We start from the raw sequence: 24,895 nt of genomic DNA on the forward strand, positions 1-24,895 counted from the left end.
ATTGTTCAATTGTGACTATTATGTGATGAAATACTATAGGTCTCTCTTTTTTTCTACTTGAATATGCGTTTGATATAATTGGCCTTGCACTTTTTACTACCAGCTGAGATAATGATGTAGTCATTCATGGTGTCATCTGTGTCCATTTATCCCAAGAGTTGACAACTGTGCAAACCTAGAAGGCCACATTATGCCTACAGAGGGTCAAATTTTCTCTATACTTGTTTCCACAATTTTTTTTTAAAAAAATACCCAAATGCCCCCAAGCACAATTTAGAGTCACTGTTTGCTTTTACCTAGGGAGGGAACTCTGGTGTTGTCCAACTATGATAGGAATGTCCTTCACAATCCTAGAGGTTATTATGGGACATTTTAGAGCAAAAAGGTTTTTTGAGTCTGGAGGACTACAGAAACAGTGTATCTAATCTTACATGTCCTAAACTTCAGTACACAGCTTTCAGTACAAAAGCAAAATCCAGAATTATGTGAGTGGATTTCATCACTCTGAGTGTTCACCTATCCATCTAGAGCAGATTTTAAAAGATTTCGGGAGAGCAATTATCATTCCTTTTGCTATTGTTGGAGGCATCACATGTATATCATCCCATATAAATAGAATGGGATTAAAATTATGTCTCCTCTTTTGCTTCCACCTTCTGTGCATATTTGGCTTTCTTAGAAAATTTCCATGTGCCATGCTCATATCTTATAAGCACACAATGTCTTAAATAGTATGTTAGATATATCTAGTCTGGTGCAGAAACCCTATACATGTGCAGTTAGTGCACAGGATCTAGAGAACAGTGGACAAGATAACTTTCTTTCTTACCACATCTGTTGTAACATCAAGAGAGTGGACATATTTCGCTATCATTACTTTATACGTGCAAAAATTGAATACATTTATATGCTTTAAAAAACGGGACTCAAACTTAACACCCCACAGTCTAAGTAAAATTTCCTTCCGTAGATGGTGCTAATGACTTAGAAAACAAAGTTGTCATTCTGTGGGGTATAACTGACCTTAGGGTCAAGAAAAAACAATAATCCATGCAATAACTGACTATGAATGATGCGCTATACAATGAATTGATAACTTCAGTTCACCTAGAACTAATGTTATGCATGAACTCATTCTAAGTGTTTAATTGGCAGAATGGTGTCCAAAAGCAGGTGTGTATGAACTCAAGAGCTTACCTCATTGATTGGCTCCTTTATTGTCTAATCATTTTAACGGTTGTTTTCACGTATTATCTGTGTGCAAAAGGCTCTGATTTAAGGTACCATTTCTTTGCGAAGGACATTTTATAACCCAGATTGTAAAAGTTTCTGTGATTGAATGAAAGCTGCAAATTAAACGAGTCTGCTTCTTCTGTTCTTGTTTTTCTAGCACCTTCCATGCCGCCCTATGAACTGGAAACACCTTTAAATCAAACTGACAGTACGGTGACAGTTCTGTTGAAACCTGCACAGAGCAGAGGAGCTCCAGTCAGGTATGGTGGTGCTAGGGAAGCTTTACAAGATTAAAACAAAATCGATTAATTTCTTGACAGTGTTTTCTGGGGATTCTTTTCTAACTCAGCAATCAGTGTTTAAATCCATGTTTGCATTATCTCTAATTAAATTAAATAAGAGACAAGAAAGGAAGTCCTTTGATGTGGAGTGTTCAGGTATTGTGTAGAGGATTTCAAAGCTTAGTCTTTGAAAATAAAGAACAAAGCTGCTGTGCTGTTATGTGGGTGGCTTCTTTATTTCTGTAAGGTAATTGCTTACTGCAGTGTTATGAGTTCAAGGGCGCATCATTATTTTTATCCTCTACTGCGGTGTTTTCAGTAACCACTCTCCCTCTTTTTCCACCTGTGGGTTTAATCACCATTATTTCATGTAATCGATTGAGACAAGTTGGGACATTTAAAAACCAAAATATGTCAGAATCAAAATGGAATGGAAAAAGGAATGTGTGTAGGTAGGCAGCAATAAGAAACACTTCCAGATTGATGTTTTTAGGACCTTGTTCTAGGAAGTTATGTTGTGTGGTGGCTAAGAAGCTGAGTAATAAATCAAGAAGATCCCAATCTCAGTTCATTTACTGTGAGTGTATTAGGAGTTCTTAGACATATCAAGTTCTTCAACAGTAATCTGCTACAGAGGGATAATACTGTCCTGTGTTTAGAGTATTCTTGTTGCAATAAAATAAATTATTGGTAATCTCTTGCAAATTTTTAAAAGGTAGTACCTCATCCTCATTCTCATTATTATGAGAGATAATCATGTGCCATTTTGTTTTTCACAACTAAGTAAGTTTAAATGCAAGAGGGTATGTACATCTTTCAGAAAAGAAATAACTGCTCATTCCTGGAAAAGAGACGTATCCTTGTGTTTGAGCTGTAAGAGCTAAAACATTGAATGGATTCAACTTTAAGACCCAGGTAAAATGATGAGATGATACTGTAGTAGTCATGTAGATCATGTTAGCAGTAAGAAGGAAATATCAGTACAGAAATACTCTGTCATCACATTATGGTCTAAATACCCTCAAGGCAACAGATTCCATATGATCTTGCAAGCTAAGAAAGGTCTGCGCTGGTTAGTTAGTACTTGGCCAACCAATAGCAAGTAGCGTAGGCTATATTTCATACTAAGAAGGTGGAAAAACTACCTCTGTGTATTTCTTACATAAGAAAATGCCATTAAATTCATGAAATCACCATACATCAACATACAATTTGAAGACGCATACATACACAGACCTATAGATGTGCAAGCAAACCTGTTCCTTCCATCTGCCCCTTTGCCATCCAATTGCTGATATAATAGCAAGATGATAAACCTGTGTGTTTGGTTTAATTTGCCTGGCTGGACGAAATCATCATCATCATCATCATCATCATCTAATTACTTATTAATCGCCCTCAATCCACGATGCTCTAGGCGATTTACAAGATAAAATTGTAAAGGATAAAAATACATACATACAAATATTGATAAAATTAACATAGATTAAAAGCTCTAGTAAAGAGCCAGGTCTTGAGTGCTAGGGTAAAAGGCCCTAACTCATTCAAGGCATTCCATAAGGCAGGGGCAGAAATAGAAAAAGCTCTGCACCTTGTCCTTTCCAAGTGCACTTCTCTAGGACCCGGTACATAAAGTAAGTCTCGTTGGGATGGTCGTTGCGACCTCCGTTGATAGGAGAAGGAAAGACGGTCCCTAAGGTACGAAGGGCCCTGGCCGTAAAGAGTTTTAAAGGTCAGAACTAGCATCTTATATAGACCACGGTAATCAGTTGGAAGCCAGTGCAGATGCTGCAGCACTGGTGTTATGTGGCATTTCATGGGTGTTCTTGTGAGTAGCCTGGCTGCCGCATTCTGAACAATGCAAAGCTTTCGGGTCGTGGACATCGGAAGGCCAACGTACAGGGCGTTGCAATAGTCCAGCCTAGACGTGACCCTGGCATGGATGACTGTTGCTAGAGCCTCATCAGATAGATAGGGTGCCAGTTGCCTCGCTTGTCGTAGGTGGAAAAAGGCCTGTTTGCTGGCAGCAGCGACTTGAGCTTCCATTGTCAGCTGCGAATCTAAAACGACACCCAGGCTCTTAACGGTAGGCGAAGGAGATAGGGCAGCACCATCTAAGGTGGGTAGCAAGTGGGTCAGACCAGTCGAGCGACCATGCCAGAGAATCTCAGTCTTCGCCAGGTTCACCTTCAGTCTACTAGCACATAGCCAGTTCAACAGAGCCTCCAGACATAAGGTGAAATTGTCTGGTATTGACGTTGCTCCAGGCTCCAAGCGCAGAAGGAGTTGGGTGTCGTCCGCATATTGATAGTAGTCTAGGCCGAAACTCTGAGCCAAACTAGCAAGGAGTCTAACGTAGATGTTGAAGAGAAGAGGGGAGAGAATTGCACCTTGGGGTACCCCACATAGGAGGGGAGATCTGTCAGAGACTTGATCCATATACTCCACGCATTGGCTCCGGTTTCGCAGAAATGAGTTGAACCAATTGAGGGCCTGACCGCGAACTCCGGACATGGCGAGACGGTGAATAGTCAACGGTGTCAAACGCTGCGGTAAGGTCGAGAAGTACCAGTAGCGCTGATCCGCCGCTATCAGACTGGCAACGAAGTTCATCTGTAATGGCAACCAGGACTGTCTCCGTCCCATGGAAATCAGAGATAAAGACTAACTCTTCATTATTTAAAGCATAACTCAAAGGAAGAATTTTCCTAATTAGGAACTATGACGATATGTAGTCTTCAGTCACTTTCTCAGCATGTATTTACTTATTTAAATATTCCATCTTTCTATCCTACTTTTCTGCCAGTATGGGAACCAAAACAGCTTACCAGTAGTTCTGCTCTGAACCATGTTGCAGAGGGCTTCAAATCTCCCCACAGCCAAGAAAAAAAAAGTGGGTTTCTGGTTAATTTTTGAGTATGTTTCAATTCAAGAGATGGGGTTTTCTCAAGACTTAGTGTAGCCTGTTAAGTGTCTGCATACTGTAGACCCTTCAAAGTTGTCTACATGAAGCAAACATGAAACATATTAGTCTCTCCTACACTTTTTATTTTTGACAATTCAGCTTCAGAAGCAGAATACTAAAACAGAGAACTGATACAATAACAGAGCACAGGGTAGGTAGTTTCCACTCTGATGTGTTTTCTTGTTGCTACAATTCTCTCCCCCGACATACACAATGGTACATGAACCTGCAATGAAAATTATGTGTAAGACTGGCCCTCAGACAAAGCAAGATACCTTAGCCCATTCTCTTCAGCAATAATAATGACCTACCCTACAGAGTAGTTATAAGAATAAATACAAAAATATTCTTTTCATTATCCTACAGATATGACATATTTTATATTATGTTGTCAAATAGTGAGCATCAGTGATACTTCATGCTGGAAACTTGGTTTACTCAAATCTCATTTAAATAAACAGGAAGAGGACAAGAATCCCCTATCTGTGCTCTTTCCTAGAGGATGGGAAGTTCCCAGTACTTGGTTTTCTTAATCTGTATTCATTGCGGAGCAGAAAAGTGTAGCTGCACTTTATTTATGCACTTCACTAAGTGCAATGGCTGTCTATTGATTCTGCTGTAACCACCCAGCATGGTTAATGCAGATTCTTGGAACTGTGCTAAACTTTTCAGTGTAAATGATTGTTGTCATTTTATTGATCAACACATCAGCTCTGTCACATAAAAATCTTTAATTTCTCTGATGGATAGTGGGAGAAAGGGAGAGGAAAGTAAGCACAAATTCTAGCACATTACTGTCTGGGTTTACTTGTTTACAGCTTTACTAACTTTTCTCTTTACACCTGGGGAAAATTAAAAGTCAGAGCTCTATTTTAACTTTGTTTGGAAGCTGTCCTTTACCATTACACTTGGAACATATTCAAGAAATTGTGTTTTAGCAGTACAAATTGTTTAAATGTTGATACATTTATAGAATCCATCCAGACCCAACAGCTACAAGTTAATGCAAAGTGAACATAAATCTCAAAAAAAATCAAACTGTTAGGTTTGGGGAGTTTAGTTTCAATTATTATTGCGGTATATATACTTCTAAATAGAGTAGCGAAATAAGCTGCACATAAATGTTTGCAAAGCTTATGAGTTAAAACAGACAAATAACTGCTTGCGATAGCCCTTTCTCATCATCCTCCATTCATGTAGAGGATGATACATATGTAGCACAAAGTCTTCTATATTCATGAAAACCTAGAAAATCAGAGCGTGAAAGCTCTTATCTTGCAGACTATCATCCCTTATCAAATTTACAGATGACACCAACTTGGGAGGGTTAGCCAATACCCCAGAAGACAGAATTAGAATTTAGAATGACCATAACAGATTAGAAGACAGGGCCAAAACTAGCAAAATGAATTTTAATAGCGAGGTACTACACAAAGGCAGAAAAATGAAATGCACAGACATAGGATAGGTGGCATATGGCTTGAAACAGTCCATGTGAAAGGGATCTGGGAGTCTATGATGCCACAAACTGAACATGAGTCAACAATCTGATACAGCAGCTAAAAAACCAATAGAACTCTGGGCTGAATCAGTAGGAATAAAGTGTCAAAATTGAGGGAAGTTCATGGTCTCGCTCTATTCTGCTTGGTCAGATCTCACCTGGAGTAATACTGTGTCTAGCTCTTAGTATTCAAGACAGATATTGACAAGCTGGAATGTGTCCAGAGAAGGGTGACCAAAGTGGTCAAAGGTCTGAAAACCAAGCCCTATGAAGAGCAGCTTCAGGAGCTGGGTATGTTTAGATTGGAGAAAAGAAGACTGAGAAGGGGACATGATCATCATTTTTAAATACTTGAAAGGATATCACATTGGATTCTTCTGCTCCAGAAACCAGGGCATGGAGCAATAAAGTCAAATTGCATGAAAAGAGATTCCACCGGAACACTAGGAAGAACTTCCCGATGACAAAAGCTGTTCAAAGGTGGAATATGCTGCCTCCTCAGAGTATGGTGGACTCTCCTTCTCTGGAAGTTTTTAGGGAGAGGCTGGATACCTAACAGTGAGGAGTGCTTTCCTTTCATATGGTATTTAGGTAGAACACTAACTTGGTAACAGATAGTTTCTGATTGTCAACCCTGTATGCCTTCAGTTTAAACTCTTACTGCTTTTTTCAAAACCTGGAAACACTATTCCCATAAAAGCTCTAAACAGTGCAAAGACAATATATTATAGGGCCACTTCCTTTATGCAGAAACACAATTAGTGTATATAGACCATCCACAGTGATGGCCCAAGATTTTAGAATCCTCTGTTTTGAGAACATTATCTTTCCTTTCCTTGAGAGCATGTCAGTGAAAGACAAAATGATACTGTTCTTGTGTCTTTTGACATGGATACTTGATTTACTTTCTGCTTATTCTAAGTACAATCCTGAATATTGGGTCTTCTGTTGCACTGAGTTTATTGAAATCTGTTGTTAGCTACTTACAAGGGGTCTGTTAAATTTGTGAAAGGGGAAGTTTTAAGTATTTCCTTCCAATCTTCTTCAACTACACCTTACCTGTTGTGGAATAGATCCCAGCTTTCAGGACAAATTTTTCAGGAGGCATGGAAAACTACAGAGGAGAAAGAATGAGTAAAAATCACATTTTCCATGGAACCAGCAGAAATGTTCTGCTGGGTAAGAAAAGTTCCATGGACATAGGACATTTCTATAAGGTCAAAATATTGACTCTCACCTAGTGATAGCTAAGAAGCAACTAGTCATGATATAAATGTTCCATCGCTGAGTTACATAAAGTTGCAGTGGTTTAGAAAACTAGATAGTCAGCTGCCAGTAGTTTTTTATGTATTGATCCATTAAATGTTCATCTACTCCTCATTATGAAATTTAAGCATGAATACCTTATTATGAGCAGAGACAGGGAGTCCCACCCAGCAAAAGTGGATAACGAGGATTATAATTTAACATTTAGAAGCTGTCCGTATTTGAAGTTTTAAAGTTTTTTCTTTCTTTCATTCACATTAGTCCTCACATTTGTATGATACTTATAGGAGGAATGGGGGTATGGCAAACTTTTTTTTAGTGTTTTGATTTGTATTTGTACTTTTGTGTTTGTATTCACACAGAAGCTACTTAAATACTGGGCATACAATGCAAATATTGAATTCCATTGTACATGAGTTACAGCTAACCTAGACCTAAAACATGGTGTGAAGTTATTGCAAAGTTATTGCAAAAATATTATTCCTTTTTTTGCATATTTATTTTCATGTTGTTACAAACATAAACTTTTACTACTGTCCTTTTATCTTTTTCTCTCTTTTTTAAAGACATTATTTTAGTTTCTGTAAAGTTGCATGCTTGTAAGGGAAACTAAAGGGTCATCTGTTATTATTTCTGTCAAACTGTCTCTGAATTATAGCTTTACTACCCATACAGTAACCCAAAACATGGTTGAGCAAGCCTGTGATATAGAAATGATGGAGCTTTATTGATGCCCATAATTGTCACTTGTTTATGATAAACAAGAATTCTTATTTATGGCAAAATGATCGATTCGAGTTACACTGAAAGAACAATGCTATAATAGCTTACATTGTAAATATGTTGCAATTTGTTTTTGTTGCACAATAGAACTTGTCCTTGAATCTCCAGGTAAGAACAGGAGAGAGTCCTACCTAAGATTGAAAGAGTTGCCAGCCATTCGCGTTATGCAGTACTGGGATAAAGAAACCGGTTATCCTACATATTATAATGCAGTTTCCTAGGCCCTTCAATCAGATTTTCCTAGGCTTAATCTATTAAAACAGCAGTGTAAGCAATCAGCTCAAAGACATAATTCCATAAACTTATTTCATAACAAACAAGCAAACAAACAAAATATAGAGCTGAGAATATGGAGATGGAATGCAATGTTTTTCTATGTAGTACACCGAATAAAATTTAATTTTATATAATTTTAAGATGAAAGATATAGTGTGACAGTTTTCAGGCTCATTTTGGCAATAAGAATTTAGTGTGAAAGACTGCTTCATTACACAAGATTCAGCCTTACTTCAGAAGACTAACACAAGCAGTCTACTTAAAGTTTTGCTATGAACATATCTTCTTCTAACACCTCTCCCTTCAGGTGTAAGGGAAATAACTTCAGCAAGTACAGCATTTGAAAGTACAAAATATTCTGTTCAGCTAAACTACGTTCTGAATCCAGTATCTGAATTTGTACATTAGCACAAAAATCTATCCACCAATTGAAACGAGTAATTTGAGTTAATACAATTTTCTATTGCACAACCAGTTGCTCATTGTGGATGGCATGTATATGCCATCTTTTGCACCACAGCTTGGGCTTTGAACAGTAGGAGACATATCTATACCAGAGAAACTGTGCAAATGCTTCTACATAGCAAAGACTTTCAGAATAGCAAAAAGATCAATGTGTATTACTGTCAAGGAATATTCCATTCTTAGTTTTGTCTCTTATTTCTTGTACCCGTAAAGTTTTTTGTTTTGTTTTGTTTTGTTTTGCTGGACAGTGTATTTTTTTGGTGTAGTCTACAGTATGTTACAGTTGGTACATATCTACAGTATTAAATGTGGATAGATTGACAATATATATATAAAAATACCGCCTGCTGCAACCTTAACCGGAAACCTTGTGCCAGGATATTCTTGTTTGTGGCATCTGACATACACAAATAGGTCTGGCACCTAGCCATGGATGGAACGTTCAAGAATGAAATACCTTCTAGCTGGAAACCTTTCCCCATATCTCCAACATGCATACTTGCCTTAGTATGGCTGTTCTGATCATAGACGCTATGGTGATTGCTGACATTGGTAGTCTCTATCACCCTACCTAATTGAGACTCCAATTGACCACTACTGTCTCAAGTCCTCTGCTGCAAGATATTCCACATACCCTGCCTATGTCTCAGATGTTCCATCAGCTTTTCCCAGCCACATCAGTTGTTGTCAAGCCATCTAAGATCATAATGCCAGCCTTCATACAAGGTATTATTACTTCAAATGCTCATCCTTCATCTTCAATGCATATTATATCTATATACTGGATCATTCCCAGTATTATACCTTATTTGCTGGACCTGCTGTATCCAAGATTATTCCAGCTGCATTGGATGTTTCATCCTAATATCATCCAAGGCAACTGTTTCATTATTAACAAGGAATTAATCTCACCTGACAAAGCATGATTCATACACAACAGAAAGCAACCAATTATACAGTTATGCCTGTGATTTTTAATTCATAATCTCCTTCTCTATAGTCATCATCTTCCAATTCAGATGTTGATGACTCAGCTCCACTGTCAACCTCAGAATATCATCATTCCTATGCTAAATAGGTCCTAAGAATCGTGACGTATCTTGATACAGAGATGAAGGTTCAACATTTTCACATACTGAATCTGGTTTTCCAAGAGTCCGTAATCAGCTCAGATACTCATATAAAAGGCAGGATGTCATACAAAATCATCAATACCAGCAACATCTCAGTCAAAAACCTAGGATATAGGCTCCAAGAAGAGGGTGTTATCCCCCCCAAACTAATCTTCCAAACACCATTGTTATTAAGGCCTCCAAAAGAATGAAACTTCATATAACAAATTGTGCATTCAAAGTGATGGCAGAACGTTAACCTCTGTGGAGCTACACACAGCTCCGTTCTGCAGAAGATGAAGCATGAAGACTAATAGCCCAGTGGCCTGTCATTATAAAGGGAGAACAAAGACTCTAGAGGTGGTCATTGGAGTTCAGATCCAGTGGGTGCATCAGCAAAAACTACAATGGTACCCATTCTCAACTGCTTTTCTTGTTCTTGTTCTATTTAATTTTTGGATCCATACTTGCACATCTCAAATCAAAAGAAATATTTTGGCTTAATTAACCAGTACATTAAACACTGAATTGTATTTATTGGTCTGGCCTTTTATTAGTATTGCTTTTTATTTTTGTAAACCACTTTGAGCCCCAGTAATGGAAAAAAAGACAAGGTAGTGTGGTGATGGTGTTCTTATTCTTACTATTTGGATTGCACTCTGCATACAACCTGGCTAGAGGTCTTCCTGCTATGAGTCCTAATTGATACTTAGCATTCCGGACTGATGTTTCAGAACTGGAATCCCTCTTCTTGTATCTCTTGAATTCCTTCTAGGGACAGCATACCAATGCAATAACTACTTTTAATATCATCATGCTGTATTCAAAAAATATTGGTTACATAGCTTGTTTATTTTTGTATTGCCTTTTTAAAGATATGTTCTCTTTCTTCAGAGTTCAGGGTTGTCCCCTAAACAAATGGTCTTGACAACCAGAACACTTGAGATTTCAACAATTAGCATAGTCTTTTGTTCGCCTTCTGTTTATACCCTCAGCAATTACCAGTGTTCTTTTAAAAGGGAAATTAACCCAAGACATAAAATAGATGTAAAATCTTTGAAATTATCTCTTCATTGTTATAAGTGTCATGAATGTGATCTCATGGAAATATATTTTATAACTATGTCTCAAATTTCTACTGTATTATAACTTTTTATTGAAACCTAAAACATTATTTGAAAAAATATGTAAGCTTTAGAAATTCAGATTTTGTGGAAATAAACTATTATTTTTACACACAGTTCCGCATTATAGATAGCAACTTTAGCCAAAATAACAGCTTTCTCATTTTAATAGAGAATGGGAGCCAGGTTTTAAAATAAATTCAGTGGTTCATTCTAAACAAGTAACTCTTAGCTGTAGTAATTTCATAAAAGGTTAGTAAGCCAGGGCTCTGATATTATATTGAGCAATACTTTAAAAATGTTGTAGGTCAGCTACACATGGGTATGTTATATGTAGCTTTGAACATATGTGTACAGATTATATCTGTCATCAGTAATATGGCAAAATGAACATATTAGCAACGACTGTCTGACTACTGATGTTCCTCTCAAGTCTTGGATATAAGTTCTGCACACTTTCCATATAACAAAGGTAGGGAATTACTTGTATAATATGCTGTATTGCCTCTATACTGTTTTCTTTTTAATTGTAACGTTTTAAACTGTTTTTGATGTTTCTGATAGTAAATTACACTTTTAACTCTGTATGATGTATTTTTATCTGTGCTTGCTTTAATTTTTGAAGTTGTCTTGAGTTCTGAACTGGGGAAAAAGTGGGCTAGACATAGGAGAAAATTGACACCATCAGGCAGTCTAGAACGATGCCATGATCAATGTATTGATTCCAAACACCATTGTTTGCTCCGGAAGAACCAGGAAGGAGTTTTTTCACCTATCTAATACTCAGCATGGATTAGTTTCTAGAGTAAACAAAAAAAAAAGAATTTAGAAATCAAAGGAGCATCGCATTGTGCTTCATAGTAATATTCCAAAACTGTACTTCAGCCATTTCCCTCCAAACCAAACCCTGCTTCATCCATTTTTGTCTTATCAATGTGACCTTCTTTCTCTTTAATAAAGTGTTTTATTAGGATCTCTTATTACCAGGTTCTTGCATGAATTCTTTGATGAGCTCATGTTCTGTTTTGGTATTCTTACATTGGGACTATTTGAGGCATCTTTTCTCAAACTGACACTTTTTTCTTCTACTTTTTAAAAACTGACACTCTTAAGTATATATATGTGTTTATTCACAGTTGTCTTCAGGGTCAGCTAGTTTACTAATTTAAAAGGATAATGGTCACTTCCCAAATGTCCTTCCACTAAGAAACTTTTTACATTAGAAAGCAAACTAGAGGTAATGATAAAATAATTCAGGGCACTTCCACCGCTTGATTATTTGTGTGATGTGTTCAAAAGGCTGACATGTTCAAAAGGCTGTCATTCAAAATTAACTGGAGATATTTGTAAACAGGATTAGATTGTGGCAATACTTAAGGCACTTGTAAATACCTCTTCAGCAGGAAGCAGTCCTTAAAGCACATCCCCATGTTTGAACAGCTCTGCATTTCTTTGCCCCAACCAAGTATTATCTCCTAGAATAGCATGCATGCTGAAAAACGATGTCCACAAGCAAGGACTCTAGGGGCAACTCGATTACTTGAGAGAGCTGTAAAGAATTAGTATGTCATTATTGAGCTTCATTTGAGGTATTAAAATTCTGCCATGGGACTGAGAATTCAGGATTTAGCAGTCACCCTCTAATTCCACAGAAGTAGAATTGAAATTCGTTTTATTAATTTGGCCCAGCTCTTTAATCTGTTATGGTCATTTTAAATTCTGATCCTGTCCTCTGGATTATTAACTATCCTAATTGGGTGTCATCTGCATATATGATAAGGATACCTTCTATTTTATCATCCAAGTCATTTATAAAGATATTGAATAGCACTGGAAATACAAAAATGTTTTCATTTTCCTGGTGCTGAACTGTAAGCCTGTCTTTATACTTTCTTCGTTGATGATCTTTAGTAATCATTCCAAATCTACTTTTTTCTGATAGCAGTGTATTGTCATCTGCATAATCAAATTATTGGCATATTTCCCCCTCTGTTTCAGATAAATTTTAACCACTGCTACCAACAGAGGTTAAGGAGGAATTGTGGGTTGTGTGTTCCAACATATGTAGGGATTTGTGGTTTTGGCTGGTTGACGAGGAGAGGAGTAAATGGGCTTATAATTCATCCTCTTGTCTGTTTATCTATCTGTTTTGAGATGTTTAGAGCCTTGTATAAATTACTGTAACAAGGTACTTTTTATTCCTGGATTTCCAGTAATTTCATGTTTGAGATAAGATATGCAAGGTAGTACTAGTATACATATCCTAAGCATGTTTGCAGCTGGTATCTAGCTGTACCAGACTCTCATCTGATCAGAATATTTGCAATCCCAGTGATCACAGCAAAGGCAAACTCTCCTTTCCCAACCTGTAAGCTTTATCATATATTTTAGAAGGCAATCTCTAACAGAGTATTCTTGAAATGCTATTCCTTTATCTCAGTTCTTAGTGGAGAACCTTCTGTTTAGGAGGTCTAGCAGCCCAAGAGTACAAAACATCCGTATATCTATGGGCTAGATATGTCAACTGTGTCTGTTTTCAGTTGGAGGAATAAATTCCACAATATACATTCCAGAGAACGGTTTTGTACTATCAATGGCTTTGTTTTACTTAAGCTTAGATCCCACTCAACTTTGAATTCCACTAAACAAATATTTGAGTAGATAAGGGCTTCCAGAATATGTGTCAAGCTGGATTTTATCAAAAATAAGAAAACAACTGTTTTTGTTTAGTTTTTTTACATCCTTGGGGGGGGGGGAGATAGATGCACATTTTCAGTAAATTTTAGGACATTGGCTGCAGGACCAAAAGTTTCAATGATCAAGTCATCCTGAGCCAGAGTGGAGACATAATAGACATGGATTCAATCCTGAAATTGGAAATTTCAAGGTTTCAGAAGTTTAAAACCGCCAACAATACCATTGACAGATTCTTCACTGGAAACCATCTAGTTTGGAGACAGAACCAAGGTAGTCAGTTCAGTAGTCAAGGACCAGGAGATTTTTCAAGTCATCGTTTTGAATAGGAAATGCAAGGGAAATTTTCCAATTCATCTCACCTCCACTTTATTCTTTAAATCCTTGGTGATCACAGATTCCTTGCATGGAACACACAGTGGGTTTTCATAATTCTCTTAGAATTGTAGTCCTTCCCTATAAAGGTCTCTGCCTGTTTAGTGCAGAAAGAGATGCCATCTCAAAACCAGAAAATCATGGAGTAATAATATTTCCATTTCCCTTTTCTTTTCTTAGGAATAACTAAGTTTACTATATGGAAACAGAATAGAGATATTGTTGTTTAGTAACATAAAATACTCACTCCTCCCCCTTAACCTGAAGGCACATAATACATCCTGCTTTTGTCAGACACAGACAATAGGGAGAAAAACGTAACTATGATTAATAAATTCTGTCCATGATGTACATAATATCGCGAGTATACTGTAACATCTATAATAAAAATCTGACCTGAAAAATACTTGTTGCATTATAGCAAAAGATAATGAAATTTACATGCAGTGAGTTTAAATTGCTAAAAGGTGGGGTAAGAGTGAGTGAAAATTAGCTTCAGCACAGAGCTTTTTCATTTGGAATTCTGTGCCTGATGTAATGATTAATAATAGGTGGCCTTTTAGGGGACTCTCAGATTCATTCTAACGTTCCAGTTGTTACTTTATTATCCCGAACATCCATAACTAACAGGGTTTTTTTCCACATTGCCCTTTGTTCACAATATGGGGCTGTAATTGAGTTCATATTTTTCACCCAACCTTTCAGCTGTAATTAATATTTTATTACATCAGATTTTATCACTAAATAGCCTAGCAGCAGGGTATTGAGCCACATACAGGGTTTTTTTTTAAATTACTAGTGACTTACTGATGCCAAGCCTCTTTCTTGTAATGAGTTATGGTTGAGAGAACACAAAATGTATTTAGGATACCCAGCTAATATTCTAAAGCAATTTATAACTGATCGTATCTAGATCACAGCCAGAACAGGAGAAATTAGTTGCAAAAATGGAATATTCATCATTGGAGATCTATTTGTGATATCCAGCATATGTGGCACATGACCAACAGTTTGAAAAAGTCCTTGTAAGACCAACAGCTATCTCTGTTTTATTGTTTCATTTTAAGAAGATGTCTGGCCAAATTACATTCCTTTTTTATTATGGACTACCCAAGCTTTTAAAAATAATGTGAACTGTAAATTCCTTTGAAGTTTAAACTATGTGAAATGTTAATACAGATACATATGTACTTCGCCCGTGCTCCACTCTAAGCTTGTATAAATAAATACACAGTTTTACTAAAATGCTGCTTCTATTTCTTTTTACATTAAATTATACTAGTCATGAAAAAATGAGCTATTTGGGTCGTATATGCAAACTAGAAAAATAGTAACAATGTTGGCCTAAACACCATCCATTTCATTAACATTTGCTTTTCGTTTTCTAATGATTCCATCTGTCATAAGCAAGTAAATGCAAAACCATCATGTTCAGTCAGAGAAGGCAAGAGAAGCTAATTTCCTCTCTTCTCCTTTCTTTGAATAGGTGATTGGTGCATAAATGCAAATTAAGGGAAATTAATTTTGTTTAGCATTTCTGTTTTTCTTTAAACAAACAGTGTTTTACAGTGGTAATCTTTTCAATCCTCAAAGCAATCCTGAGGAGCATTTCATTAATATTTAGAAAAGAAACTTCAGGCAATTACGCTGTGAATAGCTACATAATCCTATACGTGTTTACACAGAAGGATGCTCCAATGTATTCCATGGGACTTACTTCCTGTTATATGAGAATTAAATTTCCAGTGCCTCCTTTTGCCTATATTGAGATCTGCTGTAGGCAGTCAGGCCTAAATTAAGTTGTTTGTCCCATTAAAAAAGGCCTATAGAATCAGTGGGGGTTGTATTAGAATTGGCTTAGCATTGAACAAATTTTTTTGTGTCAGTAGCGACTTGAGAAACTGCAAGTCGCTTCCAGCATGAGAGAATTGGCCGTCTTCAAGGACGTTGCCCAGGGGACGCCTGGATGTTTCGATATTTTTACCATCCTTGTGGGATGGTTTGCTCATGTCCTCTCATGGAGCTGAAGCTGATAGAGGGAGCTCATCCACGCTCTCCTGGGTTGGATTCGAACAGCAACCTTCAGGTCAGCAACCCAACCTTAAAGTCATCCGTCCTGCTGGCACAAGGGTTTAACCCACTGTGCGACCGGGACCTCCAAACAATTTTGGGAATTATCCTGCCTGGGATATTAGAATTGAAATTTGGCCCACCTTCAGCATTGATCTCTGGATTAAACTGTCCTTATTTCAGGGATGGGCAGAGTTGTTATTAAGCTACTGCTCCCAGCAGCCGTGATCAGCACAGGTTGTGATGAGGAATGCTGGAAGTTTCAGCCAGCAATGTCTGAAAGGTGTTACATTTTTCTCTCTTGTCTCATTTGGATATGGATCTGCATTGGAGACTATGTTGTCAATACAATATAAAGAACAAAAAGTCATGCAGTACTAGTTACCTCAAATGTGAAACTGAGTAGTCTCATCAAAAGAAGATTTAATTTTTGCAAAGTGCTTTCAAAATGTATTACATTGCCACAACCCAATGCAAGAAACCTAAGCAGTTGGTAACAAGCAGGAACATGACCGTTTATTGATCTGGTTGCTCTAGAGTCCAAACCAGCTTCTGAACAATACCAAACTTTTGGCACACATGTGTTTATTGAGAATCTAGCTATACTGGGCACATACTTAGGAGCAATTCTCATTTATCATAGTAAGACTAATTTTTGAATAAATATGACTAGGGTTTAAATCAGTGGTTCCCAACCTATTGTCTGCGGACCACCAGTGGTCCCCAATAACTAAAATAAGGTCTACGGCCTCACGGTTACTACACCGTTGCAACGAGAGCCACTGTTCTCGCAGTAGACTCTTAAATACTGAGACAATGAGGATGTCGGGAAGGGAGAGGCTGACTACCCTCAAAAGGTGTGACAATAAGCCTCCTGACTGCTGCTTTCCTCCCCCTCCCCCTGAGAGAAGCCGTTCCATGTGGCATCTGGAAATGGGGAGTGCCTTGGTGTCTTCATTTCTAGGCCTGTTCCTGGGATTATTTGGGGTGCTGATTCAGAAAATTGCATTGGATAGATCACATCACATCTAGATTATTAAATATGATTTTCTGTGGGCGAGAAGATGGCAACTACTAGATTGCATATGTTCTGTATCAAAAACTAGAGGTGATGTGGTCTATCCAATGCAATTTTCTGAATCAGCACCCCAAATAACCAAAGCAAATCTAAAATTGACCAAAAACTTATTCATAACCCTTTTTGTACTAATGTTGGAGAGTGGTCCCTGGTCAAAGTGATCCCTGATCCAAAAAAAAAAAAAAAAAAGGTTGGGGACCACTGATTTAAATGAACGGAATATAAAATGCAAAAAGGTTCAGGAAGGGTAGCTGACATAAGAGAACCATGACACTGAAGAGCTTAAAACCCCAACAAACTTTTTAAATCTGTTCTTTACTAGTTCATTTATATGAGCTAACACTTGATTGTCTCAAGCTAGTTCTCACTGAAGTAGTAAACCAGTGTTTGGACTGTGCAACGGACATATCTTCTAATATTCCACACATGAAAAAGCTGTAACCATATGTATCAAGAAGGATGGACTCTTTCTCCATTTTTATCCTTATTTATTTGTAGTTGAAATTTAATACTTTTTTATTGAAAAACAATCAGTCACATTACTACAACCTATTATTTAAGTGTTGTGCCCCACACACAGGTTTGCTATTTACATGCTCCCTACCTAAGCAATGGGCCACATTCCATAATCCTGTTATATTACTTATAGCGCAGTACCAGTCCACAAATGGATGTTAGATCTTTTGTACTAGACATTGAGAGATTTTGGTTTGCCCAGGAAAATTTGGCGTTTTTATGGTTGCATGCCATTTGCTCTAACATAGCTCTCATTTATATAGAGGAATGGTATAGCCTTCTTATCTTTAACCATAATACAGGCAGTCCCTAAATTATGAACAAGATTAGTTCTGTAGGCTTATTCTTAACTTGAATTTTTATGTAAATCAGAACAGGTACTTTTTAAAGTATAACTGCAGATAGATAGATAGATAGATAGATAGATAGATAGATAGATAGTGCAGGGCTGCAGGAAAACCCATGCTGTTTTATATGTGATTACAATGTATGCATTGTCGTGAACATTGAAATTGCATTTAACTAAAATGTAGCATTGAAGAGTGATGCAGTGGCAAAGATGTGCAGCCCTTGAAACTCCCAGGGCTCTTCCGCAATCAAGATATCATATAAATAAACAAGTGTTTTCCCTCCCGGAGGAGATGAATAATTGGTCTCGCTCTCATTGCAAATGCCCTTCTAGCAATGTGCAGGAGAAAAATTGCCTTCACCTTCCACAGATGATACACTCTTTACAGGCAAACCATAGGGATTTCCTGTCTGTGTGCATAGGAATTCTGAGAAAAAGCATTGCTTGGATCTCTTTTTGGCAGAAAATCCCCTTTGTAAATAGTGACTTTTTAAATCTTTGAAAATATTCATGTGAATGGTTGGACAGCCAAAAAGAAGCTTACGGGTTCAGGAAAAAAAAAATAGATGCGCCCCCCCCCCCCCTTTCCTTCCCCCCAACTGGGAATGTAAAAGTAAATCTTATCCAAACTTACTTGGGAGTTTGTATTGGGCATTTATCTCTACAGGCTGAAATTAAGCCATCTTTTATTACTTCCTCCACTAAGGCTATTTGGGTATTTCATCAAAGTTTATTTGTGGAGTCTATCTCTGGTAAAGTAGAGAGGAAATAATATTTTGGCCTGCTTGCCTACGCTTGGTCCGCTTCACAGATTTATTGTCCCCTGAGTTTGAATGAAGAGCATCAGCTTCTAGTTGCTGGTAAATATGTTGCAGAAAGATAAAGAGAAGTGCTCTAAGAAGTGTTTGCCGCACTGATGTTTTTGAACTGTGCAGACCCATTCTGCAAAATCTATCTTACACTAACACCCTATAGTTAAGAAATTGGATGTACTGAAGTCCTAGGAACTAGCTACCATTGTGTCTCTTCAGTTCTTGTTAACTTGAATGTGAGGGTAGGAAGGAATGTTCTCCCAAGGAGGCTTTTCGAGCACAACATGCTTCAGGTTTTTGCCTACATATGATTGTGACTTGCTTGCATCAACTTAAATAACCAAATCTTTAACAGTTGTAAGGGGAAAGTGAGGAAATATCAAGTAACAGGAGCACATTGCTACCTAGAGCTTGGAGAATAACATAGTTACTTTCTGAAGGAAATTAAGAAATAAACATTCAATCAGTTGAGACATTTTAGAAAGAACTGGATTTTATCATATTGGAACTAGTGGAGACTAAAGGAAGTCATATTTCAAGATGCTCAATTCGTTTACAATTGCTGTCCACATTCCTTGGGATAAAAGGCCCAAGACCCCCGTGAAAGTGAAAAGCCATGAATATAGAAATTGCTGGGGTTTTTTTTAACCTGAGATAATACTTCTGTAGGAATTTTTATATTTTCCAGCACAACTCTGATCAACCTCTCTGTTAGAATCACATTTGAGAACATATAGATTCCTAGAGAGGTGTTATTTCTAGACCTAGATCTCTAGGTCCTCTAGCAAGATCAGAGTAAGTTGACTACGACGTCACACTGGAGGACCTAGAGAGTCCTAAAGAAAACGTAATAATCAAAACTGCAAATGTGGAGGGATCATTGTATTTATGCATCTTTTAATCAGAATGACATATAGGTGGCTACTAGAATGGGTTACAAATAATTAACTGGGCACTTACTGCCTTCAGGCTTATAATCTAAATAAGACAGCATGCAAGGAGAAAGAGTGGGGAAGAAGGAGGAAAACAATCACATTCAGTAGCACATGGAGCACTATACTGGTTTAAAAATCAAGTTTTTTTCATAATGTGTGTTCCTGCTATCATCACTTAATCTACAAGCACATGCACACCACACTGAGCTCCTTTTTACTTTTTACTTGGTGAATGGTGAACTAATCAATAAATCGCACAACTCTGGGATTTCAGAAAATTGTCTTTTCCCCCTCCCCGTTGCTTTGAAATTAATATCCACAGTGAAAAACAACTGTGTGAAATTGGACTGATCTTGTAATTTTGGTGGTTTTTAGACAGGAGAAGAAACCATTACTTTGTGCCCAAAATATCCTGTAGCATAGGAAAAATAGCTAAGTCTGGTGTGGTAGGTAGGTTTCTCCTTCATTAGATTCATAAAATAGAAGGAATTGGTGTGGCCATTTGTTTATTTGTTGTTGTGTGCCTTCTGTCAATGGGGCTTTTGTGGCAAGATTTGTCCAGAGGGGGTTGCTACCACATTCCTCTGAAGCTGAGAGGCTAACTTGCCCAAGGCCACTTAGTTTGCATGACTCAGCTGAGATTAAACCCTGATCTTCCAGAATTTAATATTCATATGTCTTCACACTATTGTTTCTCTTGGTTATTTATATGCTTCGTGAAAAAACAAACTAAATGATACAAAAAGTACAAAGCACATATCCATATTTATGAAGTACTTATGATCTACATGTGATAATGGTAAAAAAGAAGTAGGATAAATAATTTTGTTCAGATTATAGTAATAACACTTTGACACTTTCTGGCTTAGCTTGGATTTTATTTTGTATTTCAGTTGAAATGCAAAGGCATAGCTTTAAAAATACTATAGTACTTCTTAAGACAAATGGAAAATATGATTAACACACTGGAGAGATATAAAGATTTGGTTCAGTGATTGCTGGTTTTATCAAGTTTGAGTCTAAAGATTTTTTCTGCCTATAGTCTCATATTATATATTACCAGGAAACATTTCCAATAGAAAGATTTAAAGAGGGGTTTTATATTACGGCTGTAATTCAAATGATCTTATAAAATTCATTAGCAAGATGATCTCATTTATACAAATTTAAAGCACATAACTCATAAAATGCTGTCAGATTTCTGTTGACCCAGGTGCTTATAGTGTGTTAATTTACATCAGGGAGACAGTCCTGTGTGGAAATGGGGCAGCAGGCAGGATTTAGCCATTTTTCATTACCACTTGGACTTTGATAAAGGGGAACAGAAAAGAGCGTTGTGACCTTTCAGTGCTTAAATTATTAAAGAGCAAATAGATTTGAGGTCTGGTTGCTCACAAATCTAATTTGTCTTTCACAGTAAAGATGAAAAGAGATTTTGGGTTTCAAATAGCTCTAGTCAACTTGGTTCTCCCTTTAATGAATCAGAGGGTGAATTCAGGTGTTTAAAATGCATTGTACGTGAAGTACTACTGTGTGTAGATTAACCAGCATGGTCTGATCAGAATATAACTAGACAAACACCAATTCTGCTGTAAACTTTCAACAACCATTAGAAATGAATGTTGTCTCTGTGATTAACATCAGGTTTCAGTCATGTCATGAAAACAATGGATGTAATTAGAGAATACAAGCTAATCACTATTTCAGTCACTAGAAGAGAGCATCTACAGCGTGGGTGAAAAACTGTATAAGTCTAAGGGGTTGGGTTAGCCATCCAAGAGACTTTAGAGGACCTTCAAGAGCCCTCAATATGACACAAGGGCATGTTTGGGACCTTCCTGGATTTCTAGATGGTAATTTGAGATATTTCGAAGCAAACCTTTTTCGGAAAAAAGTAATAACATTAATTTCTACCCCTGGGAGTGTCCAGCAGTACTCAAAATATGTGGAAATGTTATCTACATCCCTTGAGATCATTTGGGGGGCATATCACCATGATTGATGATATTAAAATAGCCAAGAGATCCAGGAAAACAAGGAAGGTACTTCCACTATCATTTCTCAATATAAATATTGAGCAATATACTACAGCAAAGATATAATTTCCAGAAATCTGAAAAAAAATGATTCAAGTGATCTATTTCATTGAAGAATGCCTATACCTGACCAACAACCAAAAGTAAAACACCTTGCCCTCACTGGTGACTAGTAGATTATTGTTAAGGCCTTCAGAATCCCATGAAGATTTGTTCATCTCAAAATTCAAACTCTAAATCATGAAGAAATAACTATCCATATTTATTTGAGAAGATGGTAATAATATTTATTTAAATAATATGTATTTATTTTCCCATCTTCTCAAATACTGCTTTGATCAAACAGGCAAATCTCAAAAAGTGAGAATCTACAGCCTTATACCTACTTTCCATTCTTCACGATAGTTATCACTTAAAAAAAATATGTACGATATTATGCTTGGGTGCATCCAAGGGCTATGATTTGCTCTTAAATGCTTTATGATAAATATTATTTTCTTTATATATATTTAAAAGGAGGTAGGGACACATATTTTAACACTTAAATCTTGAAAATGAACTTTATTTTACTCCTTGCTTTTAAGCACAACCGTAAGTTCCACATAATTTATATTAACCCATCTTTTCCTCCCTCATTCCTTGTTTCTCTACCACCCTGTCCCATTTCTTAGTGTCTACCAAATCGTTGTTGAAGAGGAACGTCCCCGCAGAACCAAGAAAACAACTGAAATCTTGAAATGCTATCCAGTGCCGATACACTTCCAGAATGCTTCTCTTTTGAACTCTCAGTATTATTTTGCAGCAGAGTTTTCAGCCAACGGTATTCAAGCTGCTCTGCCTTTTACTGTTGGTGACAACAAAACTTACAACGGCTTCTGGAACACTCCTCTGCTCCCTCATAAAAGTTATAGCATTTATTTTCAAGCTCTCAGCAGAGCCAATGGGGTAAGTTTTCAGACTGAGGTTTGAAGTTGTATCCAGGTGTGCTCTATATACAATGCCAGAAATACAGTGGAAAAAGAGATTAAATTTTTTTCTTTGACTATTCACAATACCCTTTTATTAAAGATGGACAAGGGGTGAAGAAAAGAATCATGAATTTCATTTTCCTGCCAGTGGAGACAAACCTAGCAGACATTCCTTACAAAAATACTGGCATTCTGTCCTGTTTTCAATCTTACTATCCTTGGTACATTATTTTTGTCCTTCCATTTTCTGTCTTTTTGGCTTATTCAACTGAATTACATTAGTATACACCAGGTTGAAAGTCCATTTTTCCTCTTGCTTGTCCTGACTTAGATATATGTCCTTTGGGTTTTCTCTCTCTCTTAAGCAGTGTAAGAGAAATAAGTTAATAAAATCAAAGTGAAAAGTATGTAGAATGTTTTTCTATTTTATCCAGCTAATTCTACCATTGTTTTCCATTTTCTGGGCAGATCTATCCAAAGCCCTTCAACTCCTGATAAGCTTTGGCTGACTCCCTTGACAGCAAGGAAATGTTTTCTGCCAAATACCATAATAGCCCCTCTTTTACAGTGTACTGACAGTGCAGAAATGTGAAACACCATTGATTTTTACTTCCTTTCTTACATTGTCTAGCATGTTGCTTAGAACTATGTAGCTGACAGTAAAGAAGAAGAAAAAACCCCAAGGTCAGAGTGTTGTCAGAGGAGGGGGAAAAGTGCAGGTATCATGTCTAGTAACATCTCATTCATCTTCTAGGTTGATGTTAAGTGAAGTATTGATGTTACATGCCCAAGTGCATTTTCCTTCTGTTGTCTATAACAAGGAAATGAGCTGAACTACAGCAAGATCTTATTAAGCTAGAGAACAAACATGGGAAGCTTATGTTTTCCTTAGAAGCAGCTTCAGCAGACACAATACTTCCTTTTTAAAACTGTGGGTGCAAACCGGCAAATGACCTTTTCTTTCTTTTTCTGACATAGGAAACAAAAATTGACTGCGTCAGAGTGGCCACAAAAGGTATGCTTCAGTTGCCTCTTTCCTCTAACCTTAAGTCTGCTGACCTTTATTCACATTTTTGAACAGATATGTGTGATTTAAACCATAGCAATTTAATATAAAAGCATAGTGCTAATTTCTTAAGTTCGTTTAATTGCAAGAACACAGCTTTATTATTCAGCAATTCTTCTGATCGTTTGCTATCATGCAAACTTAAATTCACTAGGATGTAGAGCAGCCAGTCATAGCCCATATCCTATCAGCTTGTTCATGAAAATTGTGAAAGTCTCTTTTCTTCATGATTTAAATATCTTATAAAATTAATTTGTAAAAGTTAGGATGCAAACTAACCATGAATAATAGGGCTCATGATAACTAGATATGATTCTGTGAGCAATTGAAACAATTTGTACTCCTTGTTTCTCCATCTGTGTTTGGGCATGTTCTTACAAAGTTTTTCGAAGAAAGTGGGATTTTTGCACTTTTATGGTACATTTTTGGATAGCATGTTCTATCTTGCATTGCAAATCAGTTTTGTACTCCCTAAATTGCAAATTGCCTTGTTAAACAAGGAACTGTTATTAGAAAAAGAAAGTTGAGAAATACACCCAATGATCTAGATGGCAACCAGAGTAGTTTTTCAGGAGCTCTATTGACATTTCTCAGATTACCTTGCAGACAATACCAGTAATTGTTTTGTGCCGTGTTATTATGTCATATAATATGCCTGCTAGGATGGTTATAGACTCTTCCTCTCATTTTTAAAAAATAAGATAAGTGATTATTTAATTTTGGGAGAAAAAGAATGTATATAAGAAGACGTAGTGCCAACAGCCTGTTGAATGAAAGTGGATTGTACCATACAATATATGTATAACTGTTAAGGCTGTTACACATAAACAATAAAAAATTAAAAATTAATTTTGTGGATTCTACAAGATAATGTAATAAACTTTATATGGGAGTTTTTTTAAAGAGCTACATTCACCTCCCAGTTTTACTTAACAGATGCTACTGGTATTTCTTGAAACTGAATTATTCCTGATATTGTAGAAGTTTGAT

The 24,895-nt window shown here is 36.9% G+C and overlaps 1 protein-coding gene across 20 annotated transcripts in view; it reads left to right on the top strand.

Moving 5' to 3' along the window:
• ptprm (protein tyrosine phosphatase receptor type M) overlaps window positions 1-24,895 on the top strand; it is a 541,643-nt gene that overhangs the window by 304,343 nt on the left and 212,405 nt on the right. For all 20 annotated transcript variants that reach the window (XM_062980499.1, XM_062980500.1, XM_062980503.1 and 17 more), the window contains exons 11-13: window positions 1,391-1,493; window positions 22,543-22,816; window positions 23,818-23,854. In XM_062980499.1, coding sequence (XP_062836569.1) covers window positions 1,391-1,493; window positions 22,543-22,816; window positions 23,818-23,854 — 414 coding nt within the window. The remainder of the gene's footprint in view (window positions 1-1,390; window positions 1,494-22,542; window positions 22,817-23,817; window positions 23,855-24,895) is intronic.

This window comes from Anolis carolinensis, chromosome 4 (assembly GCF_035594765.1).
Source record: "Anolis carolinensis isolate JA03-04 chromosome 4, rAnoCar3.1.pri, whole genome shotgun sequence".
Classification (NCBI taxonomy): Eukaryota; Metazoa; Chordata; class Lepidosauria; order Squamata; family Dactyloidae; genus Anolis; species Anolis carolinensis.